This window comes from Molossus molossus, unplaced genomic scaffold (assembly GCF_014108415.1).
Source record: "Molossus molossus isolate mMolMol1 unplaced genomic scaffold, mMolMol1.p scaffold_m16_p_6, whole genome shotgun sequence".
NCBI lineage: Eukaryota > Metazoa > Chordata > Mammalia > Chiroptera > Molossidae > Molossus > Molossus molossus.
In genome coordinates, this window is record NW_023425399.1 from 44,526,125 (window position 1) to 44,551,807 (window position 25,683).

The 25,683-nt window shown below is 41.5% G+C and overlaps 1 protein-coding gene across 1 annotated transcript in view; it reads left to right on the plus strand.

Annotated features, from left to right (window-relative positions):
* Positions 1-25,683, plus strand: part of CFAP61 (cilia and flagella associated protein 61) — a 551,989-nt gene that overhangs the window by 420,452 nt on the left and 105,854 nt on the right. Inside the window, exons 22-24 of the mRNA XM_036245530.1 lie at positions 9,161-9,488; positions 10,822-10,913; positions 24,689-24,894. Coding sequence (XP_036101423.1) covers positions 9,161-9,488; positions 10,822-10,913; positions 24,689-24,894 — 626 coding nt within the window. The remainder of the gene's footprint in view (positions 1-9,160; positions 9,489-10,821; positions 10,914-24,688; positions 24,895-25,683) is intronic.

Consider the following 25,683-nt stretch of genomic DNA (forward strand, 5'->3'; position numbering starts at 1 on the left):
GCCCTGTCTGTCCTCCCTCTACCTTAGCCCCCAGGTCAGTGGCTATGCCTATTTTAGCACTCTGTCTGGGCTCTCTTTGCTGTGGAGTGGGCTTGGTCTTTATTCCCCAAGGGCGCTGCTCATAGCTAAGACTGCTGCTGTCCATGGGCTACCAGTCTGCCACCCTCTGGTGCTTCACACAGAGCCTACCAGTGTCCATGGTTATATGGTCCTGTCCTGCTGCTTTTCTGTTGTTTTTCTGAGGATTTGTTTCTATTTCAGTTGTAATTCCCATTTTGTCCTTGAAGATCCTCTGCATAGCTTCTATTCACTCTGCCTCCATTTTCATATTCTCTAAGCCTATCTTGTGGGCAGCTGGGTTGCACAGGCCTTTGGTGCCCCAACATCCTGCAGGTCCCGCGGGTAACTGGATCACACAGTCCCTTTTGGTACCAGGCTCTATGTCTATGTTATGGGCTGCTGGGTCACACAGGCTTCTCTGGTTCTTCAGCACCCTGCAGGTCCTGCAGGTAAATGGATGGCACAGTCCCTGCTGGGTCGCACAGGTTTCTCTGGTGCCCCCACACCGTGCAGTTCCTATGAGAGGGCAGCTGTATCACACCAGTCTCTTGGGCTCAGGCTTCCCACTGCTCTTGTGGGCTACTGGACTGCACAGGCCTCTTTTGAGCCCCAGGTTCTGCCGCTGTTGGCTAGGAGTGCTGCTGCCCAGTAGGGCTCAACTCCTGCTCAGCTTTTGCTGTAGTTTTTGGGGATGGGTCTCTGCTGCTGGTCTGTGCTTCTATTGCCTGGGGATGGATGTCTGCTCCCCAGCCTCCATTGCTGGGGTATATCTCCACTCTGATCTGGCTGCTACTATGGGGGATGGTGCTTGGTTCTGGGTTTTCTCCAGCTTCTGGGACTGGCACCTTGGAGCTCCACTACTGTGCAGTGGTCTGTGTTGACACAGTGTGTGTACTGGTCCGACGGTGCCAGGTGCTGGGCCCTAGCTGCTCCCACTGCCTCCTCCCCAGGAAGACCCGGGATCTTCCAAAATGGTAGAACCTCCCTGTAGCACAGGGAGAAGCGCCCTGAAGAACCGCTTACCTAGGTAGCTGGCTACTCCTGTCTACAGCACAGGAATGTTCTGCTTCGCCGTCTCTGCACAGCTAGGGTTTGGTCATCCACCTTCATGTCCACTCACACACTCTCACATACTCACTCACTCTCTCATACACTCACCCTCCCTCCAGCCCTGCCTGCCACCATCTTCAGCAATAAAAAGTTTTAATGAGGATTTGGAGAAAAGGGATCTTTGTGCACTGTTGGTGGGAATATAAATTGGTGCAATCACAATGAAAAACAGTATGGAAGTTCCTCTAAAAATTAAAAATAGAAATACCATATGATCCAGCAATTCCAATTCCAATTCCAATTCTGGGTATTTGAAGAAAATAAAAACACTATGAAAAGATATATACATCCCCACATTTATTGTAGCATTATTTGTGAGATAAAAATAGAAAAAACTTAATTGGATTAATGATCAAGGAATTAGTGTATGCACGCACAGAAAAACTGGAACATTATTCAGCCATGGGAAGAATGAAATCTTGCCATTTACAACAACTTGGGTGAAACTTGAGAGCATTATGTTAAGTGTGGTAAGTCTGACAGAGAAAGACAAATACTGTATGGTATGATCGCCCTTATATGTGGAATCTTAAAAAATAAAGCAAGCTTATAGATACAGAGAACAGGTGGGTGATTGCAAGAGGCTGGAAGTGGAGGTGGGAGAAAGGGGTGAACTGTTTGGATTTTAGTTTAAATAAATTGAATTAAATATTTTTTTTTAAGAAGTGTTTGTCAGAATGCATGATGAATAAGGTTTATCAGATCAGTGACTCTTTATCTTCTAACCAGGGAGTTATGCTCTCCCTAATCTGAATTATAAATATAAGTAGTCTTAAATATTTATTTGGAACAACATCGATGTGGCCAGATGTTTCTACTTCATATTTTATCCAATACATAAAATTCAGTTGGCATTGCAGGAGCATATGAATTGTATTTGAGAGCTCTGTAACATAGAACACATGTTCCCATGAACAGTGTTAGATTTGCTTTTCCATCAAGTCCACAAACTTCTCTGAAAACCCAAATGTAGCCCAATTGTGAATGCCTACACCAAAACAGTATAAAATAATATTATTGCAATACTAGTAATTTTGAAAAACCCAGAAAAACAAGAATTTGGAAATTAAATGGCTACTTAACAAAAACTAGGTTTAACTAGAAAAACAAAAACTAGATAGGTAGAGCAACTTCTGTGGAGATGGTGAAGAGACTTTGAGCATTTTCAAGGGCTCAAGAGGATGATGATGCTGTTTTAATATATAATTGTAATTAAAATCAAATGGCTTTCTATATTTTTGTCTCTGAAAAGAATACAATTTATTTAGATAATCAAAAAGAGATTTGGGAAACTCAGTAATATATAGAATTTAATTCAATTCTAAGGAACAATAGGTTGAAAAAAGAAATCAAAAGGGAAATTATAAAATTATTTGAGATGAATTTAAAAAAACATACCAAAACTGATGAATATAGCAAAAGTACTGTTCATGAAATGCTTGCTCTCTCTGACTCTTAATTCTAGTTATATTTTCTCATGACCTTTTAGGCAAATAGCTCTTGCTATAGATATGCTAATCATTAAAAGAATTCTGTGGAAAAAAAAATGGCTGTGGGCAGGACCAGAGGGAGGGTGAGTGTGTGAAAGAGTGAGCGAGTGTGTGAGAGAGTGTGAGTGGATGTGAAGGTGGATGACTGAACCTGAGCAGTGTAGAGACATAGAGCAGAAGGTTCCTGTGCTGTGGACGGAGTAGCGGGCTACGGCAGTAAGCGGCCCTTCAGGGCGCTTCTCCCTGCGCTGCGGGGAGGTCCCACCATTTTGGAAGATCCTGGGTCTTCCCTGGGAGGAGGCAGTGGGAGTGCCTAGGGCCCAGAAACCTAAGCCCACCAGCGTACCTGGCACCATCAAACCAGTGGACACTCTGTGTCAACACAGACTGGTACACAGTAGTGGAGCTCCCAAGGAGCTAGTCACAGAAGCAGACAGCCAAGAGCCCAGCACTATCCCCGGTAGTAGCAGCCTGATCAGAGTCGAGATATACCCCAGCAACAGGGGCTAGGGAGCAGACATCCATCCCCAGACAACAGAAGCACAGACCAGCAGCTGAGACCCATCCCCAAAATCTACAGTAAAAGCTGAGCAGGAGTTGAGCCCCACCGGGCAGCAGCACTCCCCAGCCACCATTATAGGACCAGGGCTCCACAGAGGCCTGAGTGGTCCATCAGCTCACAAGTGCAATGGGAAGCTGGAGCCCTAGAGAGACTGGTGCGATCTAGCTGTCCAGGTGGGGCTCACAGCAAAAAAATTAAGATACCTAGGAATAAACTTCACCAAAGAAATAGAGGACTACAGGTCATTGAGAAAAGAAATAGGGGAAGATATAAAAAAGTGGAAGCACGTACCTTGTTCATGGATTGGAAGAATTAACATTATTAAAATGTCCATATTATCACCTCACACCTGTCAGAATGGCCGCCATCAACAAATCATCAAACAACAAGTGTTGGCGAGGGTGTGGAGAAAAGGGGACTTTAGTGCACAGCTGGTGGGAATGCAGACTGGTGCATCCACTATGGAAAACAATATGGTGTCACCTCAAAAAACTAAAAATTGATCTTCCATTTGACCCAGTGATCCCACTTCTAGGAATATACCCTAAGAATCATGAAACACCAATCACGAAGTTTATATGTACCCCCATGTTTGTAGCAGCACTATTTACAATCGCTAAGATCTGGAAACAGCCCAAGTGTCCTTCAGTAGACGAATGGATCAAAAAGCTGTGGTACATATACACAATAGAGTACGCAGCGGTAAGAAAGAAAGATCTCTTATCCTTTGAGGCTACATGGAGGGACCTTGAAAGTATCATCCTAAGTGAAACAAGCCAAACAGAGAAAGACAAGTTTCATATGATCTCACTTATTTGTGGAATATAATGAACATAACAGTAGGAGGAATGGGGTAGTCCCAGAGACGTGGAAGCGGGGTACAGACTGACAATCCCCTAAAGAGGGGAGAGGTGGGGGAAGGATGAACCACAGAACTTATATGCATGTATGCATGAACAGTGGACATGGACAACAATCTGAGGAGGTGCAGGGAGAAAGGGGGAGGGGAGATTCCGTGGGGGAAAAAGGAGAAACATCTGTAACAAAAATTAATCAATAAAAATAAATAAATAAATAAATAAATAAAATAAAATGTCCATATTACCCATAGCAATCTTGAGATTCAATGGAATCTCCATCAAAATACCAACAATACATCACAGAACTAAAACAAATACTTTGAAAGTTTATATGGAACCAAAGAAGACCTTGAATATCCACAGTAATCTTGAAAGAGAAGAACAAAGTAGGAGGGATCACATTACCAGATTTCAGGTTATACTACAAAGCCTCTGTTATCAAAACAGCCTGGTACTGGTACAAGAACAGGCATATAGACCAGTGGAACAGAACAGAGAACCCAGAAATGTATCAAGGCAATATGCTCAATTAATATTTGACAAAGGGGACAAGAGCATACAGGGGTGTAAAGACATCTTCTTTAGTGAATGGTGTTGGAAAAATGCAAAAAGAAAATAGATCATCAACTTACACCCTATACAAGAATAAACTCAAAATGGATAAAAGACTTAAATGTGACTCATGAATCCATAAAAATCCTAGAAGAAACTGTAGGCAACAAAATTTCAGGCATTATACGTAGCAGAATTTTTACTGATACATCACCTAAGGCAACAGAAACAAAGGAGAAAATGAACACATGGAACTACATCAAACTCAAAACTTCTGCACAGCAAAAGATACAATCATCAAAATGGAAAGGCAACCCACTCTATGGAAGAGTATAATTGCCAATGATATATCAGATAAGGGGTTAATTTCCATCAGTGGGGTAAAAAGGAGAAACATCTGTTCCAAAATTAATTAATTAATTTAAAATAAAAGAAAATAAAAATTTTCTATCTTGAAGACTTTTACTGTCACTGACTACTCTCACAATTAATTGAAACACAAGAGGGTTTCAATTAAACAAAATAAGTGAACAAAACTCTGTAAGTCTGTCCTCAAGGAAAATATTTTGAAAATAAGTCCATGTCATAATAAAATAATTGAAAAAAAATGAATTCTGTTTAAGGTGTGAGTTTTTTGCAAGAAGAGAAGGTTGATTTAACATCTAAAATTCAATCAGTGCAATATACAGTGATACCTCGGTTCTCGAACGCCTTGACTTTCGACCAAATCGGTATTCGACCAGGAGATTCGAGAAACTTTTGTCTCGGAATCCGAACAAATATTTGGAACTCGAACTTCCGAGATGAGCCGAGTTGAGCCGAATGGCATTCATTCGGCCCAGCGCGCCTTGCTTGCGTCATCAGTGTGAGTGCAGAGAGAGAGTCACGCTTTGTGGAGAGAGTCACGCTTTACACTGAATTTAACCCTTAGACATACTGTACACTTTTATTTCTTGTTGAGACTTATGTTTTTCTACATATTATATACAAATTAGGCCAGTAAATAGGCATTTTCTGGGGCTTGGAACGAATTAATCCAGTTTCCATTATTTCCTATTGGGTTTCATTGCTTCGGTTCTCGAACAATTTGGTTCTCGACCGTCCTCCTGGAATGAATTATGTTCGAGAACCGAGGTATCACTGTACCATATTACTATAATAAAAGACAAAAACACGTGGTCATCTAAATAGATATAGAAAAGGGGTTTGATAAAATCCAATACTCTTTCATGATAAAAGCACTCAACAAAATAAAGTATATGGGAGCTTTTTCAACCTAGTAAAAAGCTTCTACAAAATATTCCACAGCCAATGTCACACTTAATAATGGAAAACTGAATACTTTCTCCTTCATATAAGAAACAAGTGTATCTTTGTACTGGAGGTTCCAAACAGAATAATTAAGGAGGCAAAAGCAATAAAAGCCATGTGAATTGTAAAGAGAGAAATAAGATTGATAGTGTTGAAATTAGCTTGTTATTAATAGAAGGAAAGGAGAAAAGGGGGAAGCCAGACATAGGCATATTGTTTGGGTAGCTTCATAAGGAAGCTGCAACTTTGTACTCCCTGGGGAACTACCAGCTTATCCCCCTGCAAAACACTGGGAGAAGGGATCCAAAAAAGAAAGACACATGCCCAATCAAGTTGGGGTGACATAGCAAGGTACTTGCCTGTAAGTCATATCTGGGAACAAAAATCATTGGCCAGAATGGGTGTGGCCACTGCAAGCCCATGAAAATTTGGAAACACACAATCTCCTAAACAAAGGAGTTCTCTTGTGCACTGGACTATTGACTTGTGGGGCTCTGTTGTTCCTGCTTCCTTGCATTCATTGTGTTTCTTCCATATCCATGTGACTCTGCAAACACCACACGCTGATGTACTGCAACAGGGAACACAAGCTATGCAAGCCTGATGCTGGACAGGACTCTGCTCCAACATGGAAAGGAAACTCTAGATATTGACTATGATTTTAGCTCTGCTGAAACCCTAGCTACATGTCTATATTTTTATATGAATGAGAAAACTTATTTTTATATAGATGGGAAAGGAGTATAGGAAAGAAAAAAGAAGAGTAAGAAAATAGAGATACTCAGTCAGAGACAGACTCAGAAAAATATTTTTTGTTCTGTGGTCACTGAGTAAGAATTATAAAACAGGAAGAATTTAAGAGATTCAAAAGAAAGAAGCTGACTGGGATAGGAGTAACTGGGATAGGGTTACAGAGCTGTGTGAACAGACGCAGAGAAAAGGAGAAAAATCCTGTTGGCTCCCTGAGGGAGAATAAAAGGCATTACTGAGATGACGGATCTGAGTCTGGTACTGTCCAATAGGACTTTCCTTGATGATGGAAATGATCAATATCTGTGTTGTCCAGTATGGCAGCAACTAGACATCTGTAGCTTTTTAGCATTGGGAATAAGCTATTACTGTTACTGGACAGGACCCCCAGGGCCTGGAGTGGGTCTGCCTCAGTGTAGTGTGTGGGTTCTTGACTTCGTGTAGGAAAGATTTCCTAACACAAGTCCAGGTGATTTTGAGAGGACATTTATTAAAGCTGGGGACAGTGAAACAAAGGAAGGACTTAGGGTAGAAGAAGCAACAGAAGAGAGCCTAGGCAGTGCTCTGCTTTGTCTCCTAGAAATGTTACAGGAAAGAAGTAAGCCAAGGCAGGGCTGCTGTTAGCTCACTGGGAAGTAAAGGTCACAGGGAAAGAAGTAAGCCAAGATGGGGCTGCTTTTAGCTCACCAGAAAATCAGAGAAAAAGAGGGCCTTAAAGAGAGGATCAAAGGGTGAGCCCAGGAGGAGCTCCCCTGATTGCAAGTCTTGTGGAGACACTTAGAATTTAGAGGAAAATAAAATGTTCATGCCAAGAAGGGGCATGAACGTGCTCTAGTGTGAGCCCACACTGAGTCTTTGTCTTGAGAGTTGTTATCTTTCTTTTGCAAGTGAGAATCTTAGAGGAGGTTTTCAGTAGAATATTTATTATCTTTCCAGGTGTGTTTTCAATATTCTGATGTATTAAAATTAGTGTAGAGGAGTTTGGGATTATTCTTTGATCTGCTTTACTGCCTTACTTTTATCTTGGATCTATCTGGCTCCAATCGGGTTTTTGTTATTTGTTCCCCTGACTTCTTCCGTCCTCGGGTTCAGTTGACACAAATGGTATTAATTGGGTCTCTGTCCCCTATGTCCCTGACCAGGGTGATTTAAGCTTTGTATTCTCTGGTTAAGGAGGAGAGGTATAAACCATTTGCTTTTAAGTGTCCTTGGCTAGGGAAGATAGGTTCTTACGATTCACTAGCTAGCTGTAAGTTGTTCAAATTGTTTGGCTTGCCTCAGTTTCCTCATTCCACTTGCCTAGAAATTTTCCTAGCTTCTTACCACCCTACCTCAGTATAACTGAGTCTGGATTTTAAATTTTATTTAATTTTAGTTCATTTGGATTTAAATATGCATAGCTATGCATGACTAGTCTCTACCACAGGATTATTCATGGGTGTGGGGAAGGGATATGAAAGAGAGGTTTTGGCCCAGAACAGCTGATTTTTGTACAAAACAGGACAAGTGAGGTGGCTAAAGCAGGCATGTGAAGGAAAACGGGAGGTGGCCATCAGTATGATGAGGATTTACATCATATGTTTATTTTTAGCATGCTTTAAATAGGATGGCAAACTATATTTAGGTAAAAATAAAATGATTGAACTTATCTCAACTGTTTCAACAACTGACGACTTACAAACAACTAACTTGGACTACTTTAATGACTTTCAACATCAACTTAGAAGATGTTCAGATGAGCATGAGAAATCATTAAAATCTGGGCAGAGAATGGAGGGAGCATAGAGATCACTTCTAGGGAGTATGCAGAGGGCTTTGTGACCCTTCTAAAGCACAGTGCCTGGCATATGGTAGGTGGCCCATAAATATTTATTCAATGACTTTGTACCATTCCAGAGCAGGAAGCACCAAGGGAGGAACCCAGACATGGTAAATGCTGAGTCTGATGGGGCTCTCATCTTCTCAGGGGCATCTTGCAGGTCAGGTTTGTGGGTTTAAAAGGCCAGAAATGGGGCAATTTGAAGACTCAAGATTAGATGAGGTGACTCCAAGAAGGAACCTAGAGAGGCCTAAGTGTCAAGACACAGGATGAGGAAAAGGAATATGGAAGGAGGCTGAAATATTTAAAATATTGGAGGATTACGGAAAGTGGTGTCTCTATGAACTGTAAACCTCCTTGTGGGGAAAAAATACGGACTCTATTGGTAGCTATTCCATCATTTGGCATCCTTCTCTCTACTGGATGTCTAGTTTGAATGATAAAACAAATAAAAGAGTGATATTGGGTGATCGTAATTTGTTCTTCATACCAGAGTCTCCCCCCCTCACACACCATTATGACAAACTTTTAGTAGATTTTGATTTTTTGTGTGTTCTCCCAATAATAAAATGTTCTGATGACTGTTTACAGTCTTGGGAATGTAAAGAGTGATAACTAAGTAACAATGTGATTGTTCATTTGGTAGATATTCTTCAGCTTCTGTGAGAAGAATGTGGATTATGAAACATTTAAAGCATTCAATGATGCATGTCTTGTTTATGATGGCCGACTTGTCATTGATACAAACTTCCACACCAACGACATAGCCATCAGAGCTGCTGGCTCCCTCACTAAATTCTCCAATAGGTATTACTCAAATGAGTGGACTCACAGCAACTTCAATTCCAAAGAAGTTGGCTTTCAACTGGCAGCAGCTATGCTCAATCTCTTTGATCCAACCCTTGAGCCTGTGACTGAGCCACCAGCTGACCTTGACCGACTCATCCCCATGTACAAGGGAGCCAAGATCCAAGGTGTGTAGTAGGCCACCTTCTTACCCGTGATGAAGCCACCAGTAGGATCTGGGTCAATGCTCAGGACAGCACTCCATCCTTCTCTTAGACTTGGTGAGGAAACTCCTCTGTACAGAGACAGAGGAGGGCTCCCTGTCAATGTTTAAGAATTCATTATGAACCTGGCATTATTATTGTGATGGTTGTTTGCATTTTTAGCATTTATTATGGACTATATAGTAACTGTGGTTAAACAGACTGGAGTATGATCAGAGACTTGCCCAGAGATTACTCACAACTGGTCAAAATGGAGCAATGCTTTGACATCTTCCCAAACTTCCATCTCACTATAATTTCAGAGATAAAGAGATCCTTTCAAGCATCTCAGGCCTTAGCTGCTATCTGGATGGATAATCCAAACCATTTTCAGCTGTAAAGAGTCTACATTGATCTGCTAAGCCTGTTGACTCTTAAGGAGAGCATCTTAAGAAACACAGAATTTTTTTTATGTTTGGGAGTTGAGAGATACCTTTGAAAATAGTGTCTTTGAATGTTATAGACCTTCTTCCAGAAAAATGCAATATATATTTACAAATTTTTGTTCACTTCCAGAAGGTTAGAGGACTAATACCCAAAGGCATCCATGGACCCCTTAGAGTGTCCATGGACCCTAAGCCAGTAAATAGAACATCAGACTAAAAAGACAAAAGCCCTATATTCCAGACCTTATCTTTTTTTCTACCTATCTAAATGGCCTCCGAGAACTTCTGCTATACTTCTCATTCTTAGAAGTAGAGACTTAGAAAAAGTAGAGACTTTGGGAAGGAGGAAGACAAGGGATGGGTGTCAGAGACCAGAGTTAGGTCAGCCTCATGTTTCTGGGACAGACTAGAAATATTAATAATTTGATAATAATAGCTTTCTAAGACAGTGAACAAGAAATTTATTGCTTTTCCTCATAATATTCACTTTTTAGATATTTTGGTTAAATACTGGAGGAGTGATGGGGAATGGGAAAACCACTGCAACATTTAAAGACTCTAAAGATCTTGGTGTGGCTTTGGCAGGTAGAGTAACAAGAGTTATGAGAAATCACAGGATAACCAGGATCAGCTTGGGATATCTTGGAGCACTGTTGGCTACATTATGGAGTGCAATGGTACATTCTCACCGATTTTGTTAAGTAAAGCCCAATCATTCCAGGGAGTTGCTAGCTAATAGCAGTACTTTTAGTGGGAAAGTTTGAGTAGCATACACCATTATAGGCATCTCCATTTGTCCTGTAGTAGTTAATAATGTTACCTACCTTATTAACAACTAAATTAAAATGTGAAAAACTTGCTCTTTCTTCTAGGAGGCATTATTCCTGGATCTTACCATTATCTGCATATTGCCAAGCCTGCCATTCCAACTCCCTTGGAGGTACAAATGGCCCAGCCTGATTTTGTAAGTATTATTACTAAATTTTATTTTACTTTCAAATATAACACTTTTTTTTACAGGGGGATAAATTCTTTACTCAGATCTTTAATGTAATGTATTGGTTCATGCATCAGAAAGGCACTGCAGTAGCCAACCCCCAAAATTGCCCTCAATGACACCTGCTTCTTAGTATTCATACCCCTGTGTGGTCCCTTTCCACAATGATTAGGGCTGACCTGTGTAGCCAACAGGATATTGTGGAAATGACAGTTTGAGACTTTCATGGCTAGGTCCTGAAAGATATTACAGCTTCCAATTTGCACCCTACCGGATGACTTGCTGCCCTGATGTAAGGTCTCGCAGGCAACCTTTTGTAGGAGTAAGGAATTTAGGATTTCTGCACCAGTCATTAACACTCTGCCAGTCATGTGAGGGAGCTGTCTTGGGAGTAGCTCCCTCAGCCCCTGTCAAGCCTTTACATGATGCAGCCCCTGCAAACATCTTGACTACAAATTGATGAGAGACCTTGAGTCAGACCCCCAGCTAAACCACTCCTAATTTCTGACTCTCAAAGACCAAGAGAAAAGCTTATTGCTGTTTTGAGCCACTGATTATTTCTTAAAAGATTTTTAAAGAGCAGTTTTAGGTTCACAGCAAAATTGAGAGGAAAGTTCAGAGATTTCCCATATAGCCCTGCTCCCCATAATCATCATCCCCAATCAGAGTTGTACATTTGTTATGATTGATGAAGTTACACTGACACATCATTATCACCCAGAGTCTACAGTTTACATTAGGGTTCACTCTTAGTGTTGTACATTCTAGGGGTTTAGACAAGTGTATAATGGCATGTATCCATCATTACAGTATCATACAGAATAGTTTCACTACCCTAAGAAGCCTCTGTGCTCCACCTATTTATCTCTCTCCCCCTTAACTCCTGGCACCCAATGATCTTTTTGCGGTCTCTGTAGTTTTGCCTTGTCCAGAATGTCATATAGTTAGAAATGTATAGTATGTAGCCTTTTCAGTTTGGCTTCTTTTTCACATAATTTTTAATTTAATTTAATTTTTTTCATCATCATTTATTCCTTTATGCTCTCTGCCACCTCCATTGACCTCACCCTTCATTGGCTTCTTTTACTTCATAATATGTATTTGTGCTAAATGGCTTGATAGCTCATTCCTTTTTAGTGTTGAATAGTATTCCATTATCTGAATATATCACAGTTTATGTCTTCATTAACCAACTGAAGAACATTAAGCCAGTAAATTCTGAGGTAACCTGTGATACATCAGTAGATAACTAAAATAACCACCTTTGTGGCAATATAGCAAGTGAATTGCATAGGGTCTGGAATGTCCATGCAGACCCTGTTGTTCTCCTGTCCTCCCTGAATTACACAAGAAGAATCATCCAGAAGATGCAGAAGGGTGGTAGGGAGACATCCCTGGGTTCCAGGTAACCAGAAAGGACACATGTGATTGGTCAGTTGGCAAGATCTTCAAGTAAGATTCTCTGACAGATGGTTCCAAAGTGGTGTTTGTCATTAACTAGGGGTTTCCTTTCTGATATGTTTGCTTTTTTTTTTTTGTCAGTGAGGTAGACACTGGAAGTTGACAACTTAATTTTTGTTCCCATTTTCTTTTTTTTTTTTTTTTTTTTTTTTTTATTTTATTTTATTTTTTTTTTATTTTATTGAATAATTTTTGTTACAAATGATTCTCCTTTTTTCCCCCAGTGGTTCCCCCCTCCCCCTTCCCTCCCCGCCCCTTCCCCCGATTGTTGTCCATGTCCACTGTTCATGCCTATATGCATATAAATTCTGTTGTTCATCCCTCTCTCAGCTCCCCACTCCTTAGGGGATTGTCCTCAAACTGTTATGTTCATTATATTCCAGAAATCAGTGAGATCATATGAAATTTGTCTTTCTCTGCTTGGCTTGTTTCACTCAGGATGATACTTTCCAGGTCCCTCCATGTAGTCTCAAAGGACAAGAGATCTTTCTTTCTTACCGCTGCGTAGTACTCCATTGTGTATATGTACCACAGCTTTTTAATCCATTCGTCTACTGATGGGCACTTGGGCTGTTTCCAGATCTTAGCGATTGTAAATAGTGCTGCTACAAAGATGGGGGTACATATATTCTTTCTGATTGGTGTTTCAGGCTTCTTAGGGTATATTCCTAGAAGTGGGATCACTGGGTCAAATGGGAGTTCAATTTTTAATTTTTTGAGGTGACACCATATTGTTTTCCATAGTGGCTGCACCAGTCTGCATTCCCACCAACAGTGTACTAGAGTCCCCTTTTCTCCACACCCTCGCCAACACTTGTTGTTTGATGATTTGTTGATGGCGGCCATTCTGACCGGTGTGAGGTGATACCTCATTGTTGTTTTGATTTGCATCTCTCTGATGATTAGTGATGATGAACATTTCTTCATATGTCTCTTAGCCATTTGTATGTCCTGTTTGGAGAGGTGTCTATTTAGTTCCTCTGCCCATTTTTTAATTGGATTCTTTGTCTTCCTTTTGTGGAGTTGTGTGAGCACTCTATATGTATTGGAAATTAACCCCTTATCTGATATATCATTGGCAATTATGCTCTCCCATACAGTGGGTAGCCTTTCCGTTTTGATGATTGTATCTTTCGCTGTGCAGAAGCTTTTGAGTTTGATGTAGTCCCATGTGTTCATTTTCTCCTTTGTTTCTATTGCCTTAGGTGATGTGTCAGTAAAAATTCTGCTGCGTATGATGTCTGAGATTTTGTTGCCCACAGTCTCCTCTAGGATTTTTATGGATTCATGGGTTACATTTAAGTCTTTTATCCATTTTGAGTTTATTTTGGTGTAGGGTGTAAGTTGATGGTCTAGTTTCATTTTTCGGCAAGTAGCTGTCCAATTTTCCCAGCACCATTTATTAAAGAGGCTGTCCTTACTCCACTGTATGCTCTTGCCACCTTTGTCAAATATTAATTGAGCATATTGCCTAGGGTCCATTTCTGGGTTCTCTATTCTGTTCCACTGGTCTATATACCTGTTCTTGTGCCAGTACCAGGCTGTTTTGATTATGGTGGCTTTGTAGTATAACCTGAAATCTGGTATTGTGATCCCTCCAACTTTGTTCTTCCTTTTCAAGATTGCTGTGGCTATTCGAGGCCTTTTTTGGTTCCATATGAACTTTTGAAGTAATTGTTCTAATTCTTTGAAGTATGCCGTTGGTATTTTGATGGGGATTGCGTTGAATCTATAGATTGCTTTGGGTAATATGGACATTTTAATGATGTTAATTCTCCCAATCCATGAACAGGGTATGTTCTTCCACTTTTTTACATCTTGCTCTATTTCATTTTTCAAAGATCTGTAGTTTTCTGCGAATAGGTCCTTTATCTCTTTGGTTAAGTTTATTCCTAGGTATCTTAATTTTTTTGCCGCAATGGTAAATGGGATTGTTTGCCTAGTTTCTCTTTCTGTGAGTTCATCATTGGTGTATAAGAATGCCATCGATTTCTTGACGTTAATTTTGTATCCTGCTACTTTGCCAAATTCATTTATTAAGTCTAGTAAGCTTTTGGTGGAGTCTTTGGGATTTTCTATGTACAGTATCATGTCATCTGCAAATAATGACACTTTCACTTCCTCCTTTCCAATTTGGATCCCTTTTATTTTTTCTTCCTGTCTGATTGCTGTGGCTAAGACTTCCAGTACTATGTTAAATAGGAGTGGCGAAAGTGGGCATCCTTGCCTTGTTCCTGTTCTTAAGGGAAATGCTTTTGGTTTTTGCCCATTGAGTATGATGTTGGCTGTAGGTCTTTCATATATGGCCTTTATTATGTCTAGGTATGATCCCTCAATTCCCACACTGGTGAGCGTTTTTATCAGAAATGGATGCTGGATTTTGTCAAAGGCTTTTTCAGCATCTATTGATATGATCATGTGGTTTTTATTCTTCAATTTATTTATGTGGTGTATCACATTTATGGATTTGCGAATATTGTACCAGCCTTGCATCCCTGGGATGAATCCCACCTGGTCATGGTGGATAATTTTTCTGGTGTATTGCTGGATTCGATTTGCTAGTATTTTGTTGAGGATTTTGGCATCTATGTTCATCAGGGATATTGGCCTGTAGTTTTCTTTCTTTGTTGTGTCTTTTTCTGGTTTTGGAATTAAAGTTATGCTGGCTTCATAAAACGAGTTTGGCAGTCTTCCTTCTTCTTGAATTTTTTGAAATAGTTTGAGGAGAATGGGTATTAGTTCTTCTTTGAATGTTCGGTAAAACTCCCCTGTGAAGCCATCTGGGCCTGGGCTTTTGTTTGCTGGAAGAGTCTTGATTACATCTTCAATTTCCTCTGTTGTTATTGGTCTGTTCAAGTTTTCAGTCTCTATCTGATCCAATTTTGGGAGGCTATGTGTTTCTAAAAATTTGTCCATTTCGCTTAGATTTTCGAATTTGTTGCCGTATAATTTTTTATAGTAGTTGTTAACGATCTTTTGTATTTCTGTAGGGTCAGTTGTTATCTCTCCTGTTTCATTTCTGATTTTATGTATTTGGGTTCTCTCTCTTTGTTTCTTGGTGAGTCTAGCTAAGGGTCCATCAATCTTGTTTATCTTTTCAAAAAACCAGCTCTTTGTTTTATTGATCCTCTGGATTGTTTTTTTGGTCTCTATGTCGTTTATTTCTGCTCTGATCCTTACTATTTCTTTTCTTCTGCTTGCTCTGGGGTTTTCTTTTGTTTACTCTCTAGTTCTTTAAGTTGTGAGGTTAGGTAGTCTATTAGAGATTTTTCTTCTTTTTTGAGGTAGGCCTGTAGTGCTATAAACTTCCCTCTCAGAACTGCTTTTGCTGCATCCCATAGATTTTGTATTGTTGTGTCCTCATTTTCATTGGTTTCCAGGAAGTTTTTGATTTCTTCCTTGATTTCCTCGGTGACCCATTCATTGTTTAATAACATTCTATTTAGCTTCCATGTGTTAAAATGTCTTTGTATGTTCTTCTTGCAGTTGATTTCTAGTTTCATACCATTGTGGTCTGAGAAGATGCTTGTTATAATTTCAATCTTCTTGAACTTGTAGAGACTTAGTTTGTGCCCTAACATGTGGTCTATCTTTGAGAATGTTCCATGTGCACTTGAGAAGAATGTGAATTCTGTAGTTTTGGGGTGTAGTTCTCTGTAGATATCTATTAAATCCATTTGGTCTAGTGCTTCATTTAGAGTCTCTGTTTCCTTACTAATTTTTTGTCTAGAGGATCTATCCAGTGATGTGAGCGGGGTGTTGAAGTCCCCTGTTATGATTGTATTGCTATCGATTTCTCCTTTGAAGTCCTCCAGAAGATTTTTAATATATTTTGGTGCTCCTATATTGGGTGCATATATGTTTATCAATGTTATATCTTCCTGTTGGATAGATCCTTTCAATATTATGTAGTGGGCTTCTTTGTCTCTAGTTATGGCCTTCAATCTGAAGTCTATTTTATCAGATATCAGTATTGCTACCCCAGCTTTTTTTTCTTTTCCATTTGCTTGAAAGATTTTTTTCCATCCCTTCACTTTCAATCTGTGTGAGTCTTTTGTTGTGAGGTGGGTTTCTTGTAAACAGCATATAGATGAGTCTTGCTTTCTTATCCAATCAGCTACTCTGTGTCTTTTTATGGGAGCATTCAGTCCATTTACATTTAAGGTGGTTATTGATATGTACTTATTTATTGCCATTTTTGTTTAGTGTGGTTCTATTTTTCTCCCCATTTCTCCTGGTAATTACAGCAGTCCTTTTAACATTTCTTGCAGTGCTGGTTTGGTGCTAATGTACTCCCTTAGCCTTATTTTGTCTGGGAAGCTCTTTATTTGACCTTCTATTTTGAACGATAGCCTTGCTGGGTAGAGTAGTCTTGGATTCAGATCCTTGTTTTTCATGACCTTGATTACTTCATGCCATTCCCTTCGAGCCTGTAATGTTTCTTGTGAGAAGTCAGCTGAGAGCCTTATGGGGGTTCCTTTGTAGGTAACCTGTTGCTTATCTCTTGCTGCTTTTAGGATTCTCTCTTTGTCTTGAATTTTTGGCAGTTTGATTACTATGTGTCTTGGTGTGGGCCTGTTTGGGTTCTTCTTACTTGGGGCTCTCTGAGCTTCTTGAACTTGAATGCCTTCTTCCTTCACCAAATTAGGGAAGTTTTCTGTCACTATTTCTTTGAATATATTCTCTAGCCCTCGCTTACTTTCTTCTTCTTCAGGGACTCCTATGATACGAATATTATTACGTTTCCAGTTGTCCCACAATTCTCTTAAGCTCTCTTCTTGTTTCTTAATCTTTTTTTCCTTTTGGTTTTCTGATTGGTTGATTTCTTCTAGCCTGTCCTCTAATTCACTGATCCGGTCCTCAGCTTCCCCTACTCTGCTTTTTAGACCTTCCAGTGTGTTTTTCATTTCTGATATGTCATTCTTCATTTCTTCCTGTTGGTTTTTCATTTCCAGATGGTTTATTTTCAACATTTCTATGTCTTTACTCATGTTGCTCATGTCCTTACACATGCTGTTGAGCTTCCGCAACATCATGGCTCTAAATTCTAGTTCTGTTAACTTGCTTAACTGCACCTCATTTATTTCATCTTCTGTAGAGGTCTCTTGATCTTTCATTTGGCTTTTGTTTCTGTTTCTCACCATTTTGGTTATCACAGTGGGCTTTGGAGTCTGCCAAGTTTTCCCAGTGGGTGTTCGTGTTTTGCTGTTTGTGGCTCCCTCTCCTGGGTTTGGATGCACCAGGGAGGACCCACTTTAATCCCGCCAAGTCCCCTGTTCTCCGGGAGTCTGTGTGGCTCCAGCGGAGAGTTTAGCTGGCTATAGCGTTAGGAGGGCCCATGCAGGGTGGCAAGGGAGGTGGTGGGAATAATTTCCAGCCAAGTTCCCTGGTCCCGCCCAGTTCCCTGGGGGCCGTGAGTCCGTGGGGCTTCAGCGGCTGCAGAGTTTCCAGGGCCGTGCACGGCAGGGAGGGAGGCGGTAGCGTTAAATCTCCACCGCGTTCCCCGGTCCCACCGATTTGCCTGGGGTCTGCGAGTCTGTGCGGCTTCAGCAGAGAGCCTAGCCTAGCCGGCTGCGAGTCTGTGCGGCTCCAGCGGAGAGCCTAGCCTAGCCGGCTGCAGAGTTTCCAAGGCCGTGCACGGCAGGGAGTGAGGCGGTAGACTTAATTTTCCGCCGCGTTCCCCGGTCCCACCGAGTTGCCTGGGGGCCAGGAGTCTGTGCGGCTTCAGCGGCTACAGGGCCTTGCACGGCAGGAGGGGAGGCAGCAGAATTAATTTTCCGCCTAGTTCCCCGGTCCCTCCGAGTTCCCTGGTCCCGCCCAGTTCCTTGGGGGCCAGGAGTCTGTGCGGCTCCAGCGGAGAGCCTAGCCTAGCCGGCTGCAGAGTTTCCAAGGCCGTGCACGGCAGGGGGGGAGGCGGTAGAGTTAACTCTCCACCGCGTTCCCCGGTCCCACCGAGTTGCCTGGGGTCTGCGAGTCTGTGCGGCTTCAGCAGAGAGCCTAGCCTAGCCGGCTGCGAGTCTGTGCGGCTCCCGCGGAGAGCCTAGCCTAGCCGGCTGCAGAGTTTCCAAGGCCGTGCACGGCAGGGAGGGAGGCGGTAGCGTTAAATCTCCACCGCGTTCCCCGGTCCCACCGATTTGCCTGGGGTCTGCGAGTCTGTGCGGCTTCAGCAGAGAGCCTAGCCTAGCCGGCTGCGAGTCTGTGCGGCTCCAGCGGAGAGCCTAGCCTAGCCGGCTGCAGAGTTTCTAAGGCCGTGCACGGCAGGGAGTGAGGCGGTAGACTTAATTTTCCGCCGCGTTCCCCGGTCCCACCGAGTTGCCTGGGGGCCAGGAGTCTGTGCGGCTTCAGCGGCTACAGGGCCTTGCACGGCAGGAGGGGAGGCAGCAGAATTAATTTTCCGCCTAGTTCCCCGGTCCCTCCGAGTTCCCTGGTCCCGCCCAGTTCCTTGGGGGCCAGGAGTCTGTGCGGCTCCAGCGGAGAGCCTAGCCTAGCCGGCTGCAGGGTTTCCAGGCCGGGCACGGTGGGAAGAAAGACGGTAGAGTTAACTTCCCCTCTAGTTCCCTGGCCCCTGCCCAGGCCGCTGCGGACCCTGGGCTCTTGGTCCCCTCTCCCGTCCTCGCAAGCCTACCAGGACTGAGTGGGTGTTTCTGGTTAAGTGGTCCTCCAAGGTGTCCTTCAGCTACCCTTTCCTGACGGTTTGCCTTTGTTTTCGTTGTAAATCCAGTTTGGTCTTGGGAGACGGTCTGAATCCCTCCATTCACTTCGCCGCCATTTTTCTCTCTCCTGTTCCCATTTTCTTATCCTGAGTATTTTTGGGTGTCAGTGATAATGACCAACTTAAACACATTTCCAGGATTTTCTTGAGAATAGGATCAGCCATATGGCAGGTTCTAGTCAATGAGATGTAAGTGGAAGCTATTGGAAAATTCCTCAAAAAGGGGGCAGACTCAAATTGTACAGACTATTGACCCCTCACCCTTCTCCCTTCAGGAAATTGGAATCCCAGCTCTTCCATTTACTTCCCATGGACTTTGGAAAAGTTATTCAACTTCTCTGCATGTCTGGGATTATTAGGGATCATATATAGAGTAACACTGCCTTTTAGGAACAAAACAGGTGACCAATCAGTGGTGGATGTTGTTAATCATAGTTCCACATAAATAACGAAATCTGTTTCTCCCAGGGAAAGGGAAAATCCTCTGTGTTTAAAACTTATTTCCCTTGGGCCTTTCCCAGACTCTTTTAGGTGTGCTTTGTATATGTAGTCTGATGAAAAATTTTCTTAAAAATAAAGGATCATAGCAAATGATGTCCCAGTTTCTGTTACTATGTAACAAAACAGTGTCATGAAGCAGCCATTTGATTCTGCTCAAATTCTGTGGGTCAGGAACTCAGACAAGGCACATTTGGAAGGGCTTGTCACTTTTCCACAATGTCTGCAGCCTTAGTTCAGAAGACTTGAAGGTTAGGGTGACATAATAGTTGGACCCTCTGAAGGCTTGTTGCTCACCTCAACTGGGATGACAAACACAGGGAGTGCTGACCAGAGCACCACACCTGAGCTGTCTGTGTGACCTGAGCTTCCTTACAGCATGGCAACCATAGTCAGATTTCTTATGTGACAGCTCAGGTTACATAAGACTGGACCAGCCAGAAGCATTCAAGGAGAGGGGACATAGAGTTTATCTCTCACTGGGAAGAGTGTCAAGATCATATTGTAGAAGAGTATGAGGGATGGAGGATATTGTTGTGGCCATCTTTGGAGAATACAATCTACCACTGATAAGGTAGGGCATTAGATGAACAGAATGATACCCAAATAATGTGTTCAGAGGCTGAGCACTTTGGTCATCATAGATAAATAACGAGCCAAGTATGTTCAATAGTTAGAAAATATTGGACTTGGTTTCAGACAGGACCAGATTCTTTAAGGACACTATGATTTCCTGCATTTAGTGTCATTTATTTATGAACCATTGGCTGTCTCTGAATAAAGTCAGAGGAGGAGCTAAAGGGGGGATTATGAGATAATGAGAGTTTTAATAAGAATGCAACTTTAATAGATTCTTTGGCTGGTGCTATGATGGTATTTGAACAGGGCTCCTGACTTTAATTAACCATTTTGCCAGGTGGGCCTCCTTTTTAATTAGTACAGAAGATCTAAACAGATTTTTTCCATTTTCTTCTCCATGGTAATCTTTTGGAGTTGGAATTAATTTGGTTAAGTAAAATTGTTGTCAAGATGGTCAGGCAGTCACCTAAACATAGCCGGGCAATTAAGGATGTGGAGCCTATTGAACAATATTTCACTAAAGAAACTAAATTACTCTTTTTACAATAAATGTAGTACAAATTTCAGACTTTTATAGCACTCACAAATTGAAATATTTAAGTAAGAAGTTACTTTAGTAATTCATGAGCTCTCTGAGAGGTAACCTGACAAAATGAAGAAAGGGGACCCCAAGTCATCTCCATAATAAACTAGTTTTCACAGATTCCAGTCCACATGCTTTGTTGGCTTATATACCACAGAGTAAAAAAATGTCATAACAATTCTGCTTTGGATACCATTAAATTTAAAATTGTGTATTTACAATGAGAGCTGGGAACTTAATTTCTTGCTCACCAAATCTGATTAATTCTATGTCTTCCATTTGGCATGAATTCCAGAGCCATATTCCAACCGTTGTCAAAATCATAAAGGAACTTGAAAGGGTAATTGTATCCGAAGGGAAGGAAAAAGAAACACACCAGACAAGCTACTTCATTAAAATCTTAAATTCAAGATCCAAATTTCCTAACAATTTGCTTATATACATAAAAGGAGAAAATAGACACATCCCACAGGATTGGAAAGTGTGTGAAATCATCATTTCCTCTAGAATCCCTCATGGGATGGCAGGGCTGGAAGCTGCCTTGTCATTAGTGGAGCGATTTTCTGTGAGGAGAGACAGGAAGCATTCTTCACTCCACTGGATTGTCCCACTCTGTGAGCAACTGTATAGAAATGACCTAAGAAATTTAAATAGGTCTGCCTAGCCCTACAAAGGCAATCTGTGTCTGCAAACCATCTGTAGGTGAATGTCCTTAATGTCAGTGCATAAATTTTGATGCATTCCAAATTTCCAGAATGCCCACCACCCCGTTATGTTAACAGAGTGCCAAATCTCATTAAGTGATCACAATTACTTCTTCTGTTAATATTAGCTATCATAGCACAAGTCATTTCTTTCTCTACAGTGTGGCCGCTTTTTGCATTCTTTAAGCCCTCATAGCTATAATATGCTAAAACACAAAGAAGCAACCCAAAGATTATAATTCAGTTTTTAAATTAAAAATAAGACAAAAAGCCCTGGCTGGTTTGGCTCAGCGGTTAGAGCATTGGCCTGCGGTCCAGAGAGACGCGGGTTCGGTTCTCGCTAAGGGCACATATCTCGGTTGCAGTTTGTCCCCGGCCCTGGTAGGGTCATGCGGGTGGCAGCCACTCGATGTGTACCTTTTACTTCGATGTTTCTCTCTCTCTCTCTCTCTCTCTCTCTCTCTCTCTTCCTCTCTCTCCTTCCCAATCGATCTGAACAAAAAAAAAAAGCAGATCATGATAAGAAGTCATTGAAAACTATGCTGACAACACAGCCCTTTTGGAACTGGCTGACATCTAAGGGCACATATGCTCAGACTCCTTGCTGTCAGCCAGCAGCCTGCCAGGGCTCCACTTCATGGTGGCCCAAGACTTGAGGTACTCAGCTTTCCCCAAATCATCCCCGCTGAACATCGAGTCCTTGTGAGCAGAAGGTGCAATATATAGTGAAATGCTGCCAAGTCAACATTTTGTCAGCCACATGGGCAGATCTCATGGTGTGCCCCTTTGATGCCTGTGTTCCCTTTCTTAATCATTCAGCATAAAGAAATTTTAAGGAGGAGGAGGACGGGCCAAGACCTTGTGGGATGGCTGACTTTGCTCTCCAGTGAGCCCTGGAGAAACCTGGCACTAAAACTATGCCAGGGCAGTTGACAGGGTGCTCTCTCCTGGACCCCAGCCACCCTACCACCAAAGCCGGAGAGTAGCCCCTCCTCAACTTTTCCAAGTCACCTCTGCTGCAAAGGGGTTTTCCAGGCTTGGGTCCAGGGACTAAGCCTAAAGCTGCTGGTGCCAAACTCAACTAGTGTTTAAAATTTTGTATTTAATATTAGAAGGGTACATGAAGAGCACATTCTTCCATAGGTCTATATGTATTTAATTCAGAAATAGTAGTTGCTGTGATGGGCCACTAAATAAAGTTGATGCCAGGGATTATTCTGTGATGCCAAGCACCCCAGCCTAGTGTGTTCATTGCTCAATTTGAGAAATCAAGAATTCTTGAGAAAACAGATCTAAATGAAAAAAATTGATGAGGTGTTCTAGGACTGGAGAAATACTGTGGCAAGAACAAAGGGTGAGGGGATGATAGATAAGGACGCCAGATGGTCTGCAGCCTTGTGGCTCGAGCTGGCTTTTTCCAAACTCTTCTCCTGGGAAGGCCTACTCTTCCACACTCTCCCACCTACTCCTTCCTTCCTTCCTTCCTTCCTTCCTTCCTTCCTTCCTTCCTTCCTTCCTTCCTTCCTTCCTTCCTTCCTTCCTCCCTTCCTCTCTTCCTCTCTTCCTCCCTCCCTCCCTTCCTTTCTTCCTTCCTTCTTGCTTCTGCTTTCTGTTTTATTTCTCTTCCTCTCAATTTTTCACCAAAAATCTAGTTTCTTGCCACAGCACAGCCAGAATATTTTTAAATAACTTAACATTTTAATAGTAGTAGTCATTGTTTAAAAATTAGAAATGATAAGTATTCAAATGAACAGAAGAAGAAACAACAAAAATGACCCAGTCTCCCAACCACAGAAAATGACATTTGTTAAAATATTGATTTAAAAAAGAAATTATCTATACATTTTAAAACTGTATCTCTTGTATAAAATGTACTGTGAACATATTGTCCTGTTTTGAAATATAGTTTATTAATAAATGCTACTGTTAGGATGTACCATTGTTTTGTTAGGTAATGCCTTGCTGAATTTTTTTTTCTGAACCCTTTGCTATACAGGTAGCTTTTTCTCTCTGTATCCATCCATCTCTATGAATGATGGACCACTTGCACCACTCCCAACACTTGTATTTGCTCTCTCTCCCACCCCAAACACTCAATTTCTCACACATACTTGGGGCAGGATTTACCTGATATCCCTCCTGTATACCTCACCTTGTGCCTTTATAATTGGCTGACTCCTTCTCAGGGTTTTTGCCATATGATATCCAAACACTCACCAGTTACTTCAATTTATTTAAAAATCCAGTTAAACTGTGTGTCCTTGTTTAGACAAAATCCCTAGGACATGCCCAGGACTAAATAAATGTTTGGGATCAGTGTAGTCCAGCTTGCCTTGGATTTATAAATGCCACATTCAAGTTCAGAGCAAAAGCTTAAATCTATATGCACTCAGGAAAGATTTATTGAGTGTTACCAGGGACTAAGTTCAGAGTCTAGAGGTAAACTGAAGGTTCAACCACCACCAACAATACCTATTTGTCTGCTTCAGTTTTTCAGTTTGGTTGCCTGAGCCCATGGGGAATGTGTCTCTGGTTGGTAGGTTGGTAGTCATTAGGGGCTGAAATAGAAAAAGTGGTGGTGACATGGAATAGACTGGCATTTTTCTTGTTATCTGGGCTTATCTGGCAGTTTTAGCCAGTTTCTAGGGAGCATAAAGCTTTGACAACTAAAAGCAGCCTATAGAATGTGTATGTATATTTCCATAAAATTAATGTTCTTTCTGGAGACAGACCTTACCAAACAACTAAACCTCCCCAAACCCAGCTGTCAGACATTCACCTTTTATATGTTTCCTTTATTTAAGTAAACTTTAAAAAGATGAAATTATTTCTGATCATTTTCAACTAGGAGATTTTCTCAAAACGGTGCTGTGAAAAAACTAAGAAAATTGACACTTACCACACATCACAAAACAGAAGAAACCAGTTCCACGTATTAGCTGTGTGAGGTACTGAGTAATACAGAATTGACTGTAACCTAGCAACTAATTTAAAATATCCCAAGGAACATTTAGTCATTAAATCCAAGTATGTGCTTTCAGACACAGCTTTCTTCTGTTGAGTTTAGTCAATATCTGTTACAGTTATTTGCAACAAGTGAAAATATATAACTTGTCTGTTACATTTGGAAAATAAATTGCTATGATAAAGTTCCCAATGTTCAGAAATGTTTCTAATATTGTTCTTCTGATCTATTCCCCTCCAGGGTTCAGAAATAGTAACAGGTAATGCGAAAAATGGGACTTATTTCAGAATACACATTAACAAGTATAAAATGGTGGAAACCATCACATGCCTCTGTAAGGAGCCCTTCCCTACCTCCAACTACATACGCTTGTTTGGCCAGCATGAGCAAGCCCTCAACAACCTTTGTGCTCGATATGAGGACAAGATGATCACAGATCTCTACAGGTAAGTTGGACTGTGCACTTTACCAAGGGGAAATGCCATACATAGTGTTTTATGAATCAAGAAGGGTGTGTTTTGTGATGCACTAGACAACAAAACAGGAATCCATGGAAGAAGTTGGAGTGGCAGAGATTTCATTCTGATATGATAAAGAATATCTGACCACCAGCATTGATCAGAAGGTAGAGAGTCATGTGGGGAAGTGCATGGACTCCAGATGTGTCCACACACAGCTCCCCTATCCACACACAGGCCTGAATCCCAGCTGCATCCATGCACAGCCTCCACGCCATGGGTGGGCCCAGATTCTATGATTTTCAAGTTTCTTTGACATGGGGCTGTTAAGAGTAGTGGTTGTATGTTTAAGAGGTAATTTGGGGAGCAGGATATGAAAGCATTTGGTCTTGGTGGGGACTCCACAACCACAGACATGTTATTCATGACCCCAGTCTTCTTTCACATGGCTTGTGCTCAAGCAGGGAAAGGTGGCCATTTGTCTAAGATATCGTTAAGGAATTCTGCACTGGCAGGTTCATTTGACTGGTGATCTAGATCTTGGTCTTTCAAACTCTAAAACATTTGTTTATCCTACAACTCTAAGAAGGCTAGAATTTTAGAATAAAAAGCTACTTCTGGATATAGTCTGCTGCTTAGATAGGTTAGGAGAATTTTCCTCTATTCGCAAAACAAGGTGATGACAGAGCCAGTACCACATATAGATGCAGGAGATAAGTCATAGCATTCCAGGGTCCTTAATACCCACTGGGGTGACTGCCAGGATCAGAAGCAATT